Genomic DNA, 13625 nt, shown 5'->3' on the forward strand with positions numbered 1-13625 from the left:
CGTGGTTCTCTAAAAACATTTCCTCAAACAGGGTCTGTAGTGATGGTCCCAGCTTTCTTTGTTGTTCTGATTTTAATGCAGACATCGCTGTGGAGTTACCAGAGGAGATCTGTCTTTGGGCTGGATGCTTGATGGCAATATCCTCCTTCAGCAGGCTGAATGTGAGCTAGCAGTGTGCCCACGTGGCCAAGGAGGCCAGCGGCATCCTGACTTGGATCAGAAATAATGTGGCTAGTGGGAGCAGGAGCTGATCGTCCCTCTGTACTCAGTGATGGTGAGGCTGCACCTCAAGTGCTCTGTTCAGTTTTGGGCCCCTTACTACAAGAAAGACACCAAGGCCATGGAGTGTGTCCAGAGAAGGACAATGGAGCTGTGAAGCATCTGGAAAACAAATCTTGCAAGGAGTGGCTGAGGGAATTGTGATGGTTTATTCTGGAGAAGGCTCAGGGGAGACCTTATGGCTCTCTACAACTCCCTGAAGGGAGGCTGTGGTGAGGTGGGGGTCAGCCTCTGCTCCCAGGTAACAGCGATAGCGAGAGGGAACAGCCTTAAGTTGCACCAGGGGAGGTCGGATATTAGGAAAAATTGCTTCTCAGAGCGGCCAGGCACTGGCACAGGCTGTGCAGGGAGCGGTGGAGTCACTGACCCTGGAGGTGTTTAAGAACGGCGGAGATGTGGCACTGAGGACATGGTCAGCAGCATGGCGGGTTGGGTTTGGGGTTGGACTTAGTGATCTTAGAGGTCTTTTGCAACTTGAATGATGCTGTGATTCATGACGCAGGTCTGTGAAGATGCAGTGCTGACTTGTAAAACCTTGGTGGTGCAAGGAACAATTCTTTTTTTTTTTTTTTCTTTTTGGAGGAAGTGTAAGCACTCCTGGGCTACTCAGCATGAACCAGGCCCATCACTGTTTTCACATAATATAACAACTGCTATCAAACGTCAGCTTCAGTGTCTGAGTGCTGCATTACATGGCCACTTCCTTCTCCCACTCATTGTGCTACTGGGCGCGCAGGCCCATTCCCCGACTAAGGAAGAATCTCGAATCTATTCGTCTAAAGGGCTTCTGAGGAGTGCAGAGCGAAAGCGAGGCCCCCAGCCCGCCCTGCCCTGAGCGCGGGGCGGCCATAACGTCCCCCCACCCCTCCCGCCACGGGCACAGCTGGCGCCGCCTCAGCGCTAACGGCCGCGGGCGGCCGCGGGGCGGGGCCGGCGGGGCCGCTCCCTCCGCTTCCCAGCGTGCACCGGGCGCGGTGGCTGTCTGGCCACGTCCCCGGGCCACGTCGCTCGGTGCCCGCTGAGCTTGCGCCATCTTCGCTCCCCGGCTCCGGGTTGCTCCGCCGCCTCCGTCGCCATGAACATCTTCCGCCTCACCGGGGACTTGTCCCACCTGGCGGCCATCATCATCCTGCTGCTCAAGATATGGAAGAGCCGCTCCTGCGCTGGTGTGTGTGGAAGGCCGCCGGGCGGGCGGGGGGAGCGCGGCGGGGCCGGGCCGGGCCGGGTCGGGCCGAGGGCTGGGCGCCGTGGCCGCCTCCTCGCTGCAGGCTGGGGCCGGGAGGGGCCGGGGCTCGGCTTTGCCGTTCTGTGGGGGCCGCTCTTTCCCTGAGGAGAGGGCCGCGGGGTGCGATGGCGCCCATCTCCTGCGGCCCCAAAGCCCCCGGGCCGCCCGCCCAGAGCGGGGCAGGGTGGGCTGAGGGGAGCCGCGTCCTTCCCCCTGCAGCATGGGCACCCGCGGGAGCTGCGGTTTCCCTGCAGGCCCGGCGCCTGCGGCTCTTCGTGCTCGAATCCCCGAGCAGCGCTGCCTCGGCCGCCCCCCCGCCCTCGCGAGGCGTCCCTCCTTTATGTAAGGGCCCGGCCGGCGCCGAATGAATGGGGAGCCGGGCCGGGGCGGCTGCTGTCGGGCCCGAACTGCGCCCAGCGGGTTCCGGAGCGCGTTGCGTCCCCGTTCCCGAGGCGCGCGGCCGTGCCGGTGTGTGTGCCGAGCCGAGCGGCGCTCCGCTGCCTGCGGGCTGCAGCGCTGCGAGGAGCTGACTTGCAATTGGCGCATCTTGAAGTTTCTCTGTTCGGGACTCGCGCAGGGCGAGTCGGCGCGCTCTCCCCTTTGTTTTCCTGCAGTAAGAATGACATGGCCACCCTTACTGCTGGTAGGGGCTGAGGAGCGCTGGCGGGTCCGTGCGAGCGGCTGCGGCAGAGCTGGGAGGGAGAGCCCGGGCGCTGCAGCACGGCGTGCTGCCGGCCTGCTGTGACGTGGCAGCGGGAAGGAGCGGCGGGCAGCCCGCTGGGCCCGGCGCTGCCAGGGCTGGGATTGCTCCTCGGTCGGTGGATGTTTGTGTGAGGGATTGGTTTGGGCTGCAGCCCGAGAGAATGGAGAATGGAGAAATGAAATCTCCTGTAGCGTACAGGTAAGAGGGAGCGCGGAGTCTCTGTTTCCAAATCGGGTCACTTATTGCTAACTGCTTGATAGCACGAAGGAAAAATCACAGTAAATGAACAGCTTTGGTTTATAGCAGTATTTCCTTTGTGTGATTTCTGACTTTACAAAATACATGAAGTAAATGACTGCACTGTTTAAATAGGGGACTGTCAGCAGGATGTCATTTTTGAGGTCGAGGAGCCCAAGAGCTCTTTCCTGATGACCCTTCCTGGCCCAAGGTCGGGGGCATCGGGGATACTGCCTGGATCTGACAGGAGAGCATCTGGCCTCCAGCTCTACTGTGTGTTCTGTCTTCTGCCATACACAAGGAATGCTGTCAGAGTTACAATCAACCAAGGGTTAATGAGCTGAGAAGTAACATCTTATAGTCTGAAGTAAGGAAATAAGGAGCTCTGGCGCAAGGCTAAAATTTGAGTAGTACTTTAGCTAGGAGACTCAGAAGTGACCTTTGGATGTGAGGTAATTTTCATAGTGTAGTACACCATAACCCAGTCCCATTTTTCTGTTCAGAAGGTGCTCTGACATTGTTTTTCTTGCCTCAGTTATGATGAGGGTCACTGTTGGTAGAGATTTGTAAGTGAGCAAGAAGAATCATGCTTGTCACTGTTTTTGGTACCGCTTTCTCCAGCATAGAGAAGCAGATGGGCAAATATTAAGCGTGGCCCTCAGCTCTCCCATCGCCGTGTCAGCCAGCATCTTCTAACACGGCCGTGTGCCTGTGCTCATTCAGCTGAAACAGTGATTCATTCACCTTCCTCAGCTGAACACGGAAATGTGTATTTGTTTGTGTGGGATTGTTGCTTGGTGTATCCTAGTTCTGCCTGAATTCCTAGGAGTAATCCACATCCATTTCTCTGCTGTGGGATTAGCGTTGGAGGGCTGACAAGCTGGCTGGAAGGAGAGCAGTGCCTCGGAGGAGCCTGGGTTCTGTTCTGGGGGCTGCTACCTGTGGCAGCTTCTGGTTGTCAGCTGTCATTTCTGTGAATAAAAGCTTGGTAAATCTATTTACCCAGAACGTGTTTGTGAAGTCCTCAACAACCACCCCTACATGGTTACCAGATGATGTTCAGTACCTGCTCCAATAGGTGCCATTGTTAGAGGGCTTTATGTGACTCTGTGGTGTGGTCAGTTGAGCAGTTTATAAATTAAATAAAATTACACCTCGTGGCTATTGGTGACTGAGGAGACTGAGCAGGACAGCAGGTGCTTTCACCGTGCGCTTCCCTGGCAGTAGGAGCTTAGAGAATAAATTGAGGCTTCTAAGTGATTGCTAAACCGTAGGCTGTGATCCATGAAGAGCTACGAGCCGCATGGTGCCGGCTCGGCGTCTCGCTGCATCTGTGAGCCCGCAGCCTTTGTTAGGCAGAGCTGGAGGCCTGTGGGAGCAGCTGGAGCCAGGCGGCCCGCACAGCACGCTGCTTTCTGGGGGAGACGCCGCTCCTGCATCCTCTGGAGCAAGGCTGTGCCATGAAGCTCCCTGCATCGTCAGTGTTAGACAAAATTCATCTCTTTATTTTTCCTAATTCGGTCAATATGCTAAACAGATAACGAGGCGAAAGCAAATCAAGTTGTGATTTCACAGTTGGCAGGGCGACAGTTTTTTGCATGACTGCCTGTTTGAGCTTTTGCATTGAGGAGTGGGGAAAACGCTCACTACTCCAAACAGCAGCTCAGAAATAATTACTGGGAGCAGTGCAGAATGCTGCAGCTAACGTGTTATTGACTCTGGTGTCGTAATTAGGACATTCGTGAGACTTGAAGAATGCTCTGCTTTCACACGTTGTCGTGGTCAGACTGTATTTTCTGATCCGTTCCAAGTCAAATGGGATTGTTTGTGCTGTGAATTACTGCCTGGGAATTGATTTGCTTCTCTCGGTGTCATTTGTCAAGTGTTAAAGGTGACCTGCAGCAAACTATATGCTGAATCGTCTGGAAAAAAAACGTAGTGTAGATAATGAACGTGTAATGCATTTACTGGGCAATGGAGCTGTCTCATAATTTCAGGTATCTGCTATGGACAGCACCATACATTAAGCTGAAGGTTTTACATAGTACTTTGCCATAGGCTATTGCCCATTTGTCTATGTTTTCTCAGAAAATACTGCTTTAGGTAGGTCTGGAATTTCATTTATCTTTTTGAAGGAAAGTTTTGCCTTTTGCTCATTAAAATTTGAGTTTAGAGTTAGGTTGGTTAGTATTTCTTCAGCAGACCCAGAGTTGTGGTTCTGTGGCTGATGTAGACTTCATGCTGAACTAACTGGTTTTCATTAAGTTGTTTAAAAAGACTGTGAGGGCTCTGTGAAAAAAAGCTGGCCTTCCTTAGAAAAGCTTCAGCCCGTAGCTTTCATGGCCATGATGTGCAGTAGCCGAGTGCCCTGCAGTGCCTCCATTGCTGCCAGCCCCACAAGAGCAAGCTGTGGTGGATGCTGCTGTGCTTTGGCCTGGCAGCAGGGCTGCTGGGGAGTCTCCAGCTATTGCTTTTAGCCAAGCTTGGAAGCAGGAATCAAAGTTTTTCTATGCGTGAAGATAAAACAAAGAGGAGAGGTGAAAATTTGAGTCCAGGGCTTTGGGAAAAGAGGGAATGGTAATGCATGTGGTTATCTCCAGAGTGAGGTAATGTTTGTGGGAATGAAAAGAGCAGGAGGAGGAGAACGACAGCGTGGTCTGTGTCACAGCTGTGAGCCATGGGCCAGCCAGCACTGTGCTGTTGTAGTGATACAGTCCTGTCATCAAACCCATCAATGCGATGTTTACCCATCTCCCTCCTGCGGCTCTGCTCATGGTGTGGATCTCAGCTCCGCTCATGGCACGGAGCTCAGCTTCCACCCGGCCCTCCTGCGCCCTGCAGGCCTTTGGTCTGAACTCTGGACCTTGCTTGCTCTGCCCTACTTACCTTGGAAATCCATTCGGCCTTGGTTTTGTGGTGTGTTTCTGGAACTCCTGGCTGTTCTCAAGATTCAGAAGTCAGTAACACTGAAAGCATTAATAAATACAACAACTTCTTGGTTTTAGGGGGAGGTGAGGCTGCCCTTCTTGGGAGGAATTTGTCAAATATATTCCATTATTGCATTTGTATTTACATGACAGTACACCTGGATCCAAACATACAGCAGTGACCAATAATAAATGTATTCAATACATTCTGTATTGCTGTGTGTGGTTAGTAACTAGAAGAAAACACCATATGAAATACCCTAATGTTGCACATGGTGATATGGCACAGGCAGGAGGCTGCGCACCCCAGGACTGTGGGCTGGGCCTGTCCTGTCTGAAGGGCTGCTGTGAGCACTGCTGCACGCTGCTGTCCTGTTGGGGGTCAGAAATGTCAGATAAACTGCTGTCTTAACTTTGGAAAAGTTTGGTGGCTGGTTTTTGCTCTTGTTCTTTTTAACTAGAGCTTTTGTGTGGTTGCTTTGCAGTCCACGTAATGAGGTTTTGGGGTCTTGCTGTTTACTGTACTTGCTTATTAAGCACTGGGGGCTGTTGTGTAAATACCAGGTAAGGCTCACCCAATGTGGCTTACAGTGCAGGTACATAGCTGCAAACAAATACCTTTCCAATTGTTACAGTTTCAGCCATTCTTGTACTTCAGGTATAAATATCCAATCGTTTCATTTGGGTTTTTGAAGTTTCTTAGTGTTTTTGAAGCATTAATCAAGATGAAACCATAGCAGGCCACATGCTTTTTAGTTGTTTTATGGCACTGTTAATAAAACCCGTTATCAGAAATATCTCTGTATAAAGGCAAAAAGGATTTTCAGCCTTGCTTCATAACCTTCTCTAGAGGATGTTTTTCCCTGTCTTGTTTTCCTGAGCAATGTTTGTGTGCTTAGCTAAACAAATTAATCTATTTTCACCCTGGGTGACTGAAAACAAGAATAATTAGAATTAAGCAAGATAAAAGCTTGGTGGCTTTGTCCCCTCGCTGTAACACCAGCACATCAGTGTTAGGGAGTGATGCTTCTCTTCGGTCTTCAGAAGTTTTTAGTGGCTGACCATGCAGAACTCTGGGGGTGTTCAGTCAGTCAGTGTGTTGTGGTTGTGTCGCTGGCTTCAGAAACTCGAGTGGCCAAAGTACTGAGGCTGGCATCTGGGCTTTGGCCTGGAGTTGAAAGGTACTTTGAAGAGGCTGTGTAGGTGGCTGTTACTTCAGCTTGTGATCCTTTTTAAATAGTTCTGTGTAGTAACGTCTATTTTTGACTATTTGATTTTCTTTTTCCTGCCATTTGGCCAGTTGAGATTCAGAATTGAATTACCTTGAGTCTTAACATCAAACAATTCCTTTAAAGCCACATAATTGGTGCTAGCATACTTCCTGGTCATCTTTGGGTCTGTGGTACTTACACCATTCCAGGTAGAAAGAACTCTTGGTAACACTGAGGTTTGAGCACCAGTGCACCTTGCTGCATGGTGCCCAAGGATAGTGCAGAGCAGGCAGCTCACAGGTGATGTTTCTGGAGATAATAGAAGCTACTGTGAGTGACTTCTAAGTAGTGCTAGCAACTTTTCCAGTACAGTAATGGGTACAGCTGAGCTGCTGAGGAAGGTGAATGTACAATTCTGCACGGCTTTGCTCTGGAAACCCAGATTTTGTCTTAATTTTGTGATAAACTTGCATAGAAATAAGTGATATATCCTTCCTCAGTTTTGGCTCCAAATGTTTTAAAGAACATTGTTGCTTTTAAAATAATTGATTGTTTCCTTTCTTGCTTTAGGTATTTCTGGGAAAAGCCAGCTTCTGTTTGCACTGGTCTTCACTACCCGCTATCTGGACCTCTTCACTTCATTCATTTCATTGTATAACACATCTATGAAGGTAGAGTATACCGGAGATCAGAAAAGCTGGTATTGCTGCATGCAGGGTGCATAATTTTATGAATTGAAGCATCTCTAAATGCCCACTGTGTAGTTGGGTAAACTGTGTGGAAAATGGACTCAAAACTTTGCTCTTTCTACGCTCTACATGCAATTATTTTAAAACTGTTTGTGTGGGGACTGTGACGTTTACAAGAAATGCCTCTTTGGTTATTGAAAATAAAAGCCCTTGGCAAAAATGGTTTAAATAAATTGTGTTTCTCAGTTGAGACGTTAGAAAAGACTAAAGAAAAATCTCTTTTTCTACAAGGGAAACTGGTATTCAAAATGCGTAGTCAGAATTGCTGCTAACATCTTGTCAGAGGCTGATCAAAAGTTTTCAGGAGTATGCTTGAAGAATGTGGCTTCCATCTGATTTGTACCCCTGTGCTTGTCAGCTGAATGTCAGTCAGCTCCGATTTGGTTTTGTTGGCTCTATTTGTGCAAATACTGATGCCCACTACAAGGAAATAAAGCAGCAGACTGGAAGAGTACAGCTTGTTTGGCATTGGTGGCACCAGAGCAGTCACCTTAATCCAGTCCCTTTATTCTAGGATTTTTGTGATACTTTTCAGTTTTAGTTCATAGATGTAACTTTGCCAGGAGGAAAAGCTAGATAGTGGATAATGTGGATAATACTGAAGGATTAAGGGAACTTCCTTCAGAATTTCCTTCAGGTTTGGTTTTGTGTTCCTGTTTGCTTATTGTTGTTAGTATTTTTTTTTTTAAGCAATATTAATTAAACTGTAGGTGCCAGCTTGAAATGTATTTATCTAGAAGTGGTCATCGGATATATAAAAAATGAGTTTCTTCTGTGCTCTGGGATCATAAGCAAGTTGGTACTAACTGCCTTTCTTACCGATTTGCAGACTTTAGTTGTTGTGGTTTGTAGCATTATGTACCACACAGATGATTTCTCATTGTATCACACAGTTGCTTTCTCATAGTACCTCTGAGTATAGGCTGCATTTCTTTTGGTGTCTCTGGAAGCTTTTTGAGTGCCCCAGAACATACTATTCTCATTGAGTAACTTTCAGGGAGGAGCTGGGGTTCACTGACTCTTCCTTAGTATCTTCTCTGACCACACCAATTATCTTTAGCCTACAGTTGCAGTAGGGATTCCTTAACTCTGATATCTTGCCATAGAATCACGGGACATCCTAGGTTGGAAGGGACCCACAAGAGTTATTGCATCCAGATCCTCGCTCCAGTCAGGGCCACCCAAAACCAAACCCCATGTCTGAAGTGTTGTCCAAACACTCTTTGAACTGCAGCATCCTGAGACTGTGACCACTGCCCTGGAAAGACTGTGCCACCTGCAAGCAGTGGTTTTACTGTTGTTTTCTGTTTGTTTGTTTAAATCTGTTTCGTTTCCATTGTGAAGAACCCATACTGAATATAATTAGTTGTTTGGAACATTTTCCTTTATGGTGAATGTGAGGCAGATGCTAAACTGTGTAATGTACTATACTAGATTGTCTTCAGGACAGTGTGAGCTCTGTCCTGGTGATGGCAGAGTGCCCTTCAGAAAATGATGTATTCTCTCTGATTCTGTATGTAAGGCTACAACTGTAAAATAAGGCTACTTACCTGTCCCATGGGGAATAAGTATAAAGTCTACTGTGCTATAACAATTAAAAATGGTAAGGTTCGATGTCAACTGAAACTGAAACTGAGTTCCTCTTCAGTGCTTCTGGCAGTCTTTTAGCTCTTGGCTTCATGGCCTGTTGGTTTCAGAGAACACCGGCTCTGCAGATGCAAGAGATGTTTAAAGCTGTAAGTCAAACGAGCTGGTTTGTTATATGTTAAATAGCTGAGTCAAGGCGGGGCTTGATTCAGTACCTTTTTAATTGCCACATGAGTCACCACACCCCTAAACTTTTTGAATGAAAAAAAAAGACCTCTCCCTATTGTATATATGTGCATGTACATTTTTAGCTGAAGTGATTGGGTCACTGCTCCCCTTACAGCAGCAGAAGCAACCTTCCTTTTCCACTCACTGCTGCAGTTGTTTCTATTCGAGGAAGGGTTTCTGACAGGAAGGAACTTCTGACAGCCTTTTCATCCAGAGGCAAGGTGACACTTTAAAACATTGTTGGCTCATTGGTTTTGAATTATTCTGTGCTGAGAAAAGCTGAATACCACCACATAGCATGAAATTGAAATTGCAGAATCATGTAAGCAAAAACTACAAACTGAAAAAGACAGCTTATTCCTCTTAGTATAGAGGATATATATAGGAGATATATATATATATATCTGTGTATATATATATCTGTATCTGTATATATACAGATATATATATCTATCTGTGTGTGTGTATATATATATATATATATATATATATATATATCCTAGATAGATAGATATAGCTTTGTTCAGTGAGTTTAATGTAATCCTGCAACCTCTGTGGACATTTCTTTTTCTTTCCTTACTCTTTAGCTTATCTACATTGCTTGCTCGTATGCCACCGTGTACCTGATCTACATGAAATTTAAGGCCACCTACGATGGAAACCATGATACGTTCAGGGTGGAGTTTCTGATAGTTCCTGTTGGTGGACTCTCGTTTCTTGTCAATCATGACTTCTCTCCTCTGGAGGTGAGTTGGTTATGGACAGGAGGTTGCACTTTATGTTCTAAAACGTGATGGTGAATGTTTTTTAGCAGACTGAGGAGTGTTCTGAAAGACGCCTATATTTAGTAGGTTCAGGCCAACTCTGTAATGCATCTTTATAGTGTAGTTGTCGCTGAGAATTTAAAATACTTCAGGAGACTAATGTTATTAATTAACATTGAGTATTTTATTAAGCAAAAAGCTGTCTTGTCACACTCAAAAGAATCCCTCCTTTTGTTATGTTTAATGAAATAACTCAGAATGTGAGTCGTTGGTGCCACCTGGTGAAATCAAAAGAAGTTGTAATACGTGTTAAGTTTTGTAGAAACAGAATAGTACAGAGTATTAGAAGGAACTGTTGTATTAGAGGTGCAGCTATATGTTCTCCTGTCAGAAAAAGAGTAGGTACTACAGAGTTCAGGTCAGTATTTACACAAAATAGAGATATCTATAGATGCTTATTTTAAGTGGACTGACCTTTTTATGTTCATTGGAATGGCATGGTTTAATTAGCAAAAGAATTTGAGCAACATTTTGAGATACTGTTTTAAATGTTGTACTGCATTAACTCATTCTTTAAACCAATTAATTGATTAAAAAATTTGGAAGTGCATGGAATAAGGAGGACTTCATCTTCCACAGGGCTTTTCAGAGCAGCAGCGTTGTGAGCTGTATTTAATGGTGTTGTATATCCTGAACTGATAGATGGGTAAACTTGTATCAGCAAGCTCCCCAGATATTGGGAGAGTGGTGTCTGAAGACATGTTACTTTGTACCATTCCAGGGTTGATTCTGAAGCTTTTATTTTTTTTACTGTATCAAGGATAGTTTGCCAAAATACTGTGCCTGTTCCCAGTAGAGTGATGCTCATTGATAGGAAATGAAAAGGCAATTCAGATACCTCCTGTGCTTCCGTTAACAGTATGACAGGTGAATAATCTGTGTTCTTTTTTTTCATTCCAGATATTGTGGACTTTCTCCATCTACCTTGAATCTGTTGCCATTCTCCCCCAGCTCTTTATGATCAGCAAAACTGGGGAAGCGGAGACCATCACTACTCACTATCTTTTCTTCCTGGGTCTGTACCGTGCCTTGTACTTAGTCAACTGGATTTGGCGCTACTATTTTGAGGGATTTTTTGACCTCATAGCGGTTGTTGCTGGTGTGGTCCAGACTGTTCTTTACTGTGACTTCTTCTATTTGTATGTTACAAAAGGTGAGTAGCGTGATAACTTGCAGCTTCAGGTAATGAAATATAGCACTTTGCAGATGCATATCCACTTCATAGACATTACTAAGTTGTTAATTCTGTATGCAAGTTATTACTGCAATCTCCTTTTTAGACTTATCAGGAACACGTTCTACAAGTTCAGGGTATTTCTGAGGACTGTTTTTAATACAGATAAATGTATAAACAGTTTGAACTTTATTGACAAATTTGAAAATAAGTATGACTAAGTAGAGGTTGCAGCTTTCTCTGTCAACAAGCATGACCCTCGTGCTTCTACTGACAAAGTACTTTCTGTGCAGGTGCTACACTTAGAGACAACTTCCTCCAGCATTTTAAATACTGTTGGAGTCCAAACGTTGTTGTATGTGTCTGCAGATGCTAAGCATAGAAGCACTTGTTTCTGTTGGATCTATTACTAATTCTGCTGTCAGTGGTATTCCAGCATCCCTCGTATAACCACACAACTATGTAAATGTGGCTGTTAGTCATTACTGTAAAAAAAACAAACAAAAAAAACACCGCAGTCACAGGATAGCATGTCCAGAGATGCTGGAAAGAGAATGCCAGGGTGTCATGAGAGGGCAGGGTTGGAATTCTGACTTCATTGTAGTTTTGCTGATCTATATTGAATAGAGAGGCAAGTCTGGGAGAACTAAGGGCGGGGTACCTCTTCTACCAAAGTGACCTATAAGTTTTGATCCCTTTGAAGATCTAACAGTTGTGTTTCTTGGTGTCACATCTTTGCATTGCTAACTTTAAAATTTTTCCTTTCCTACAGTACTCAAGGGAAAGAAGCTCAGTTTGCCAGCGTAAGTGCCAAAAAACATCACCAGCATCTGTCCTTTTGGATGCTTGGACAGAACAATCCTTATCACAAGCAAAGGTGAAGATGCTTGAGACAGAAAGTCAGAAACACAGCTCTTTATAGTGCAGGTAGTCATCAGCGGCTCTGTAAGAACGGAGGAAAAACAACCAGCAGATTTCTGTTTGATGCATCTTGCCTTTATCTTTTTTATTACTATGTATAAAGATTTTTTACATAAAGAAACTTATACTGTATTAATAAATTCAGTGTATGGTTTCAATTGGAATAATTCCAAAAGTGAGATTTTTGTGAGATTGTTTATGACCAGGAAAAAGTGCAAACTTTTTTTTTTTAATTTTCAAGAATTTCTTTGAAATTACTGATTTTTTTTTTCTTTTTTTTTTTTCAGTGCACAAACATGTGCATCCTTGATGGATGGTAGTCATCTGTTCTTTCCCTTTGATTCAATTTTCATTCCACTATATTTATTTTTTCCAAAAGGTGAATATATGTCAACTTAAATCTAAAACCACCAATGTTTGATGTGATGTGCTGGTGCCCAATCCTTGTGCCATCTGCTGACGTGGAGTTCCTTGTTCAAAACGTATGTTGGTGCCAGAAGGGGAACAGTCACATTCTGTAGTTGTCCTCCTTCTATAACAGGCTGATGGCAAGAGGGCAATAAGGAAATCTTGCGGCCACAAGAAATTGGCCTTTCCTGTATTGCCATGATGTTTGGGAAGGTAATCCCAACGATGATAGCACTTGGCAGTGCAGGTTGTGAAGAGTGAGAGTTATGGTTCTGTTGCTTAGTGGCAAATGCTTGTAACTGTATTCTTTGTTCCGGAAAAGGAGGTTAAATATCCTGGATGTACAGCCCTGCGACACCATTGCAGCTATAGAAATGGGAGACTTGTAAGTTGTTGATTACAGTAATCTGTAGGTGATCATTTTTAAACAATATCTACTTTTTCTTTTTAATGAGTGCTGTATAAGCAACATCCATGTTCAGCTTCAAGTGGTTTTTGATGTCACTTTTGGACAACTAATATTTTTTTAATAGACTTTCCAAAATCAGCAGCACCAGTTACCATTCTTTATCCTTTAAATGATTCCCTTTTTTTACTGAGCTGTTGCATGATTTATCCTGTGTTACCATCCTCAATAAACACTTTATGAAATGGTGAAAACATTATTTTTATTATTCTTGAGTTAATTTTTTCTGTTAGTGTGAAACCGGAAGAGAAGTTGTGGTAAGGATGAGTTGTTCAGTGGTGGCGTTGGCTCTGCTGAAAAATAGAAACCATAGGGATACGAGAGGTGTTAATGCTGCTGGAAACCGTGCTGAGTTGGTTCTGCTTTATCCAAGAGCTCCACCGCAGCCTGGTGGGGCATGGTTTAAAACAGACAACTTTAATGTGCCAGGTGGGGTCTGATAGGAGGATTTGCTTCTTTTTTAATCTTTATGAAATTAATGCAATTAATCATTAGGAAATAATGTATCTTCTGTTAGTTTACCACAGTAGCCCCACAGTTGGGATGGTGATCGTTGCTGGCCCTGGTTGTTGTGCTGCAGTGCTGGGGCTGCTGGACACGGTGCGGATCCGCGCTGCGCAGATCTGCTTGGAACCAGGATGGTGCCCTTCATGAAACGGCACAGCCCGATTCTGGCTGTAACCACA

At 45.2% G+C, this 13625-nt stretch overlaps 1 protein-coding gene across 1 annotated transcript; it reads left to right on the forward strand.

The window, feature by feature from the left end:
• The first annotated feature begins 1236 nt into the window (after positions 1-1236).
• KDELR2 (KDEL endoplasmic reticulum protein retention receptor 2) lies at positions 1237-13138 on the forward strand. Its single transcript, NM_001159715.2, has 5 exons — positions 1237-1445; positions 7153-7253; positions 9734-9892; positions 10871-11123; positions 11917-13138. Exons 1-5 carry the CDS (start codon positions 1355-1357, stop codon positions 11949-11951), a joined length of 639 nt encoding a protein of 212 aa, NP_001153187.1. The 5' UTR covers positions 1237-1354; the 3' UTR covers positions 11952-13138.
• The last annotated feature ends 487 nt before the right edge of the window (positions 13139-13625 follow it).

Source organism: Gallus gallus, chromosome 14 (genome assembly GCF_016699485.2).
Source record: "Gallus gallus isolate bGalGal1 chromosome 14, bGalGal1.mat.broiler.GRCg7b, whole genome shotgun sequence".
Lineage (NCBI taxonomy): Eukaryota > Metazoa > Chordata > Aves > Galliformes > Phasianidae > Gallus > Gallus gallus.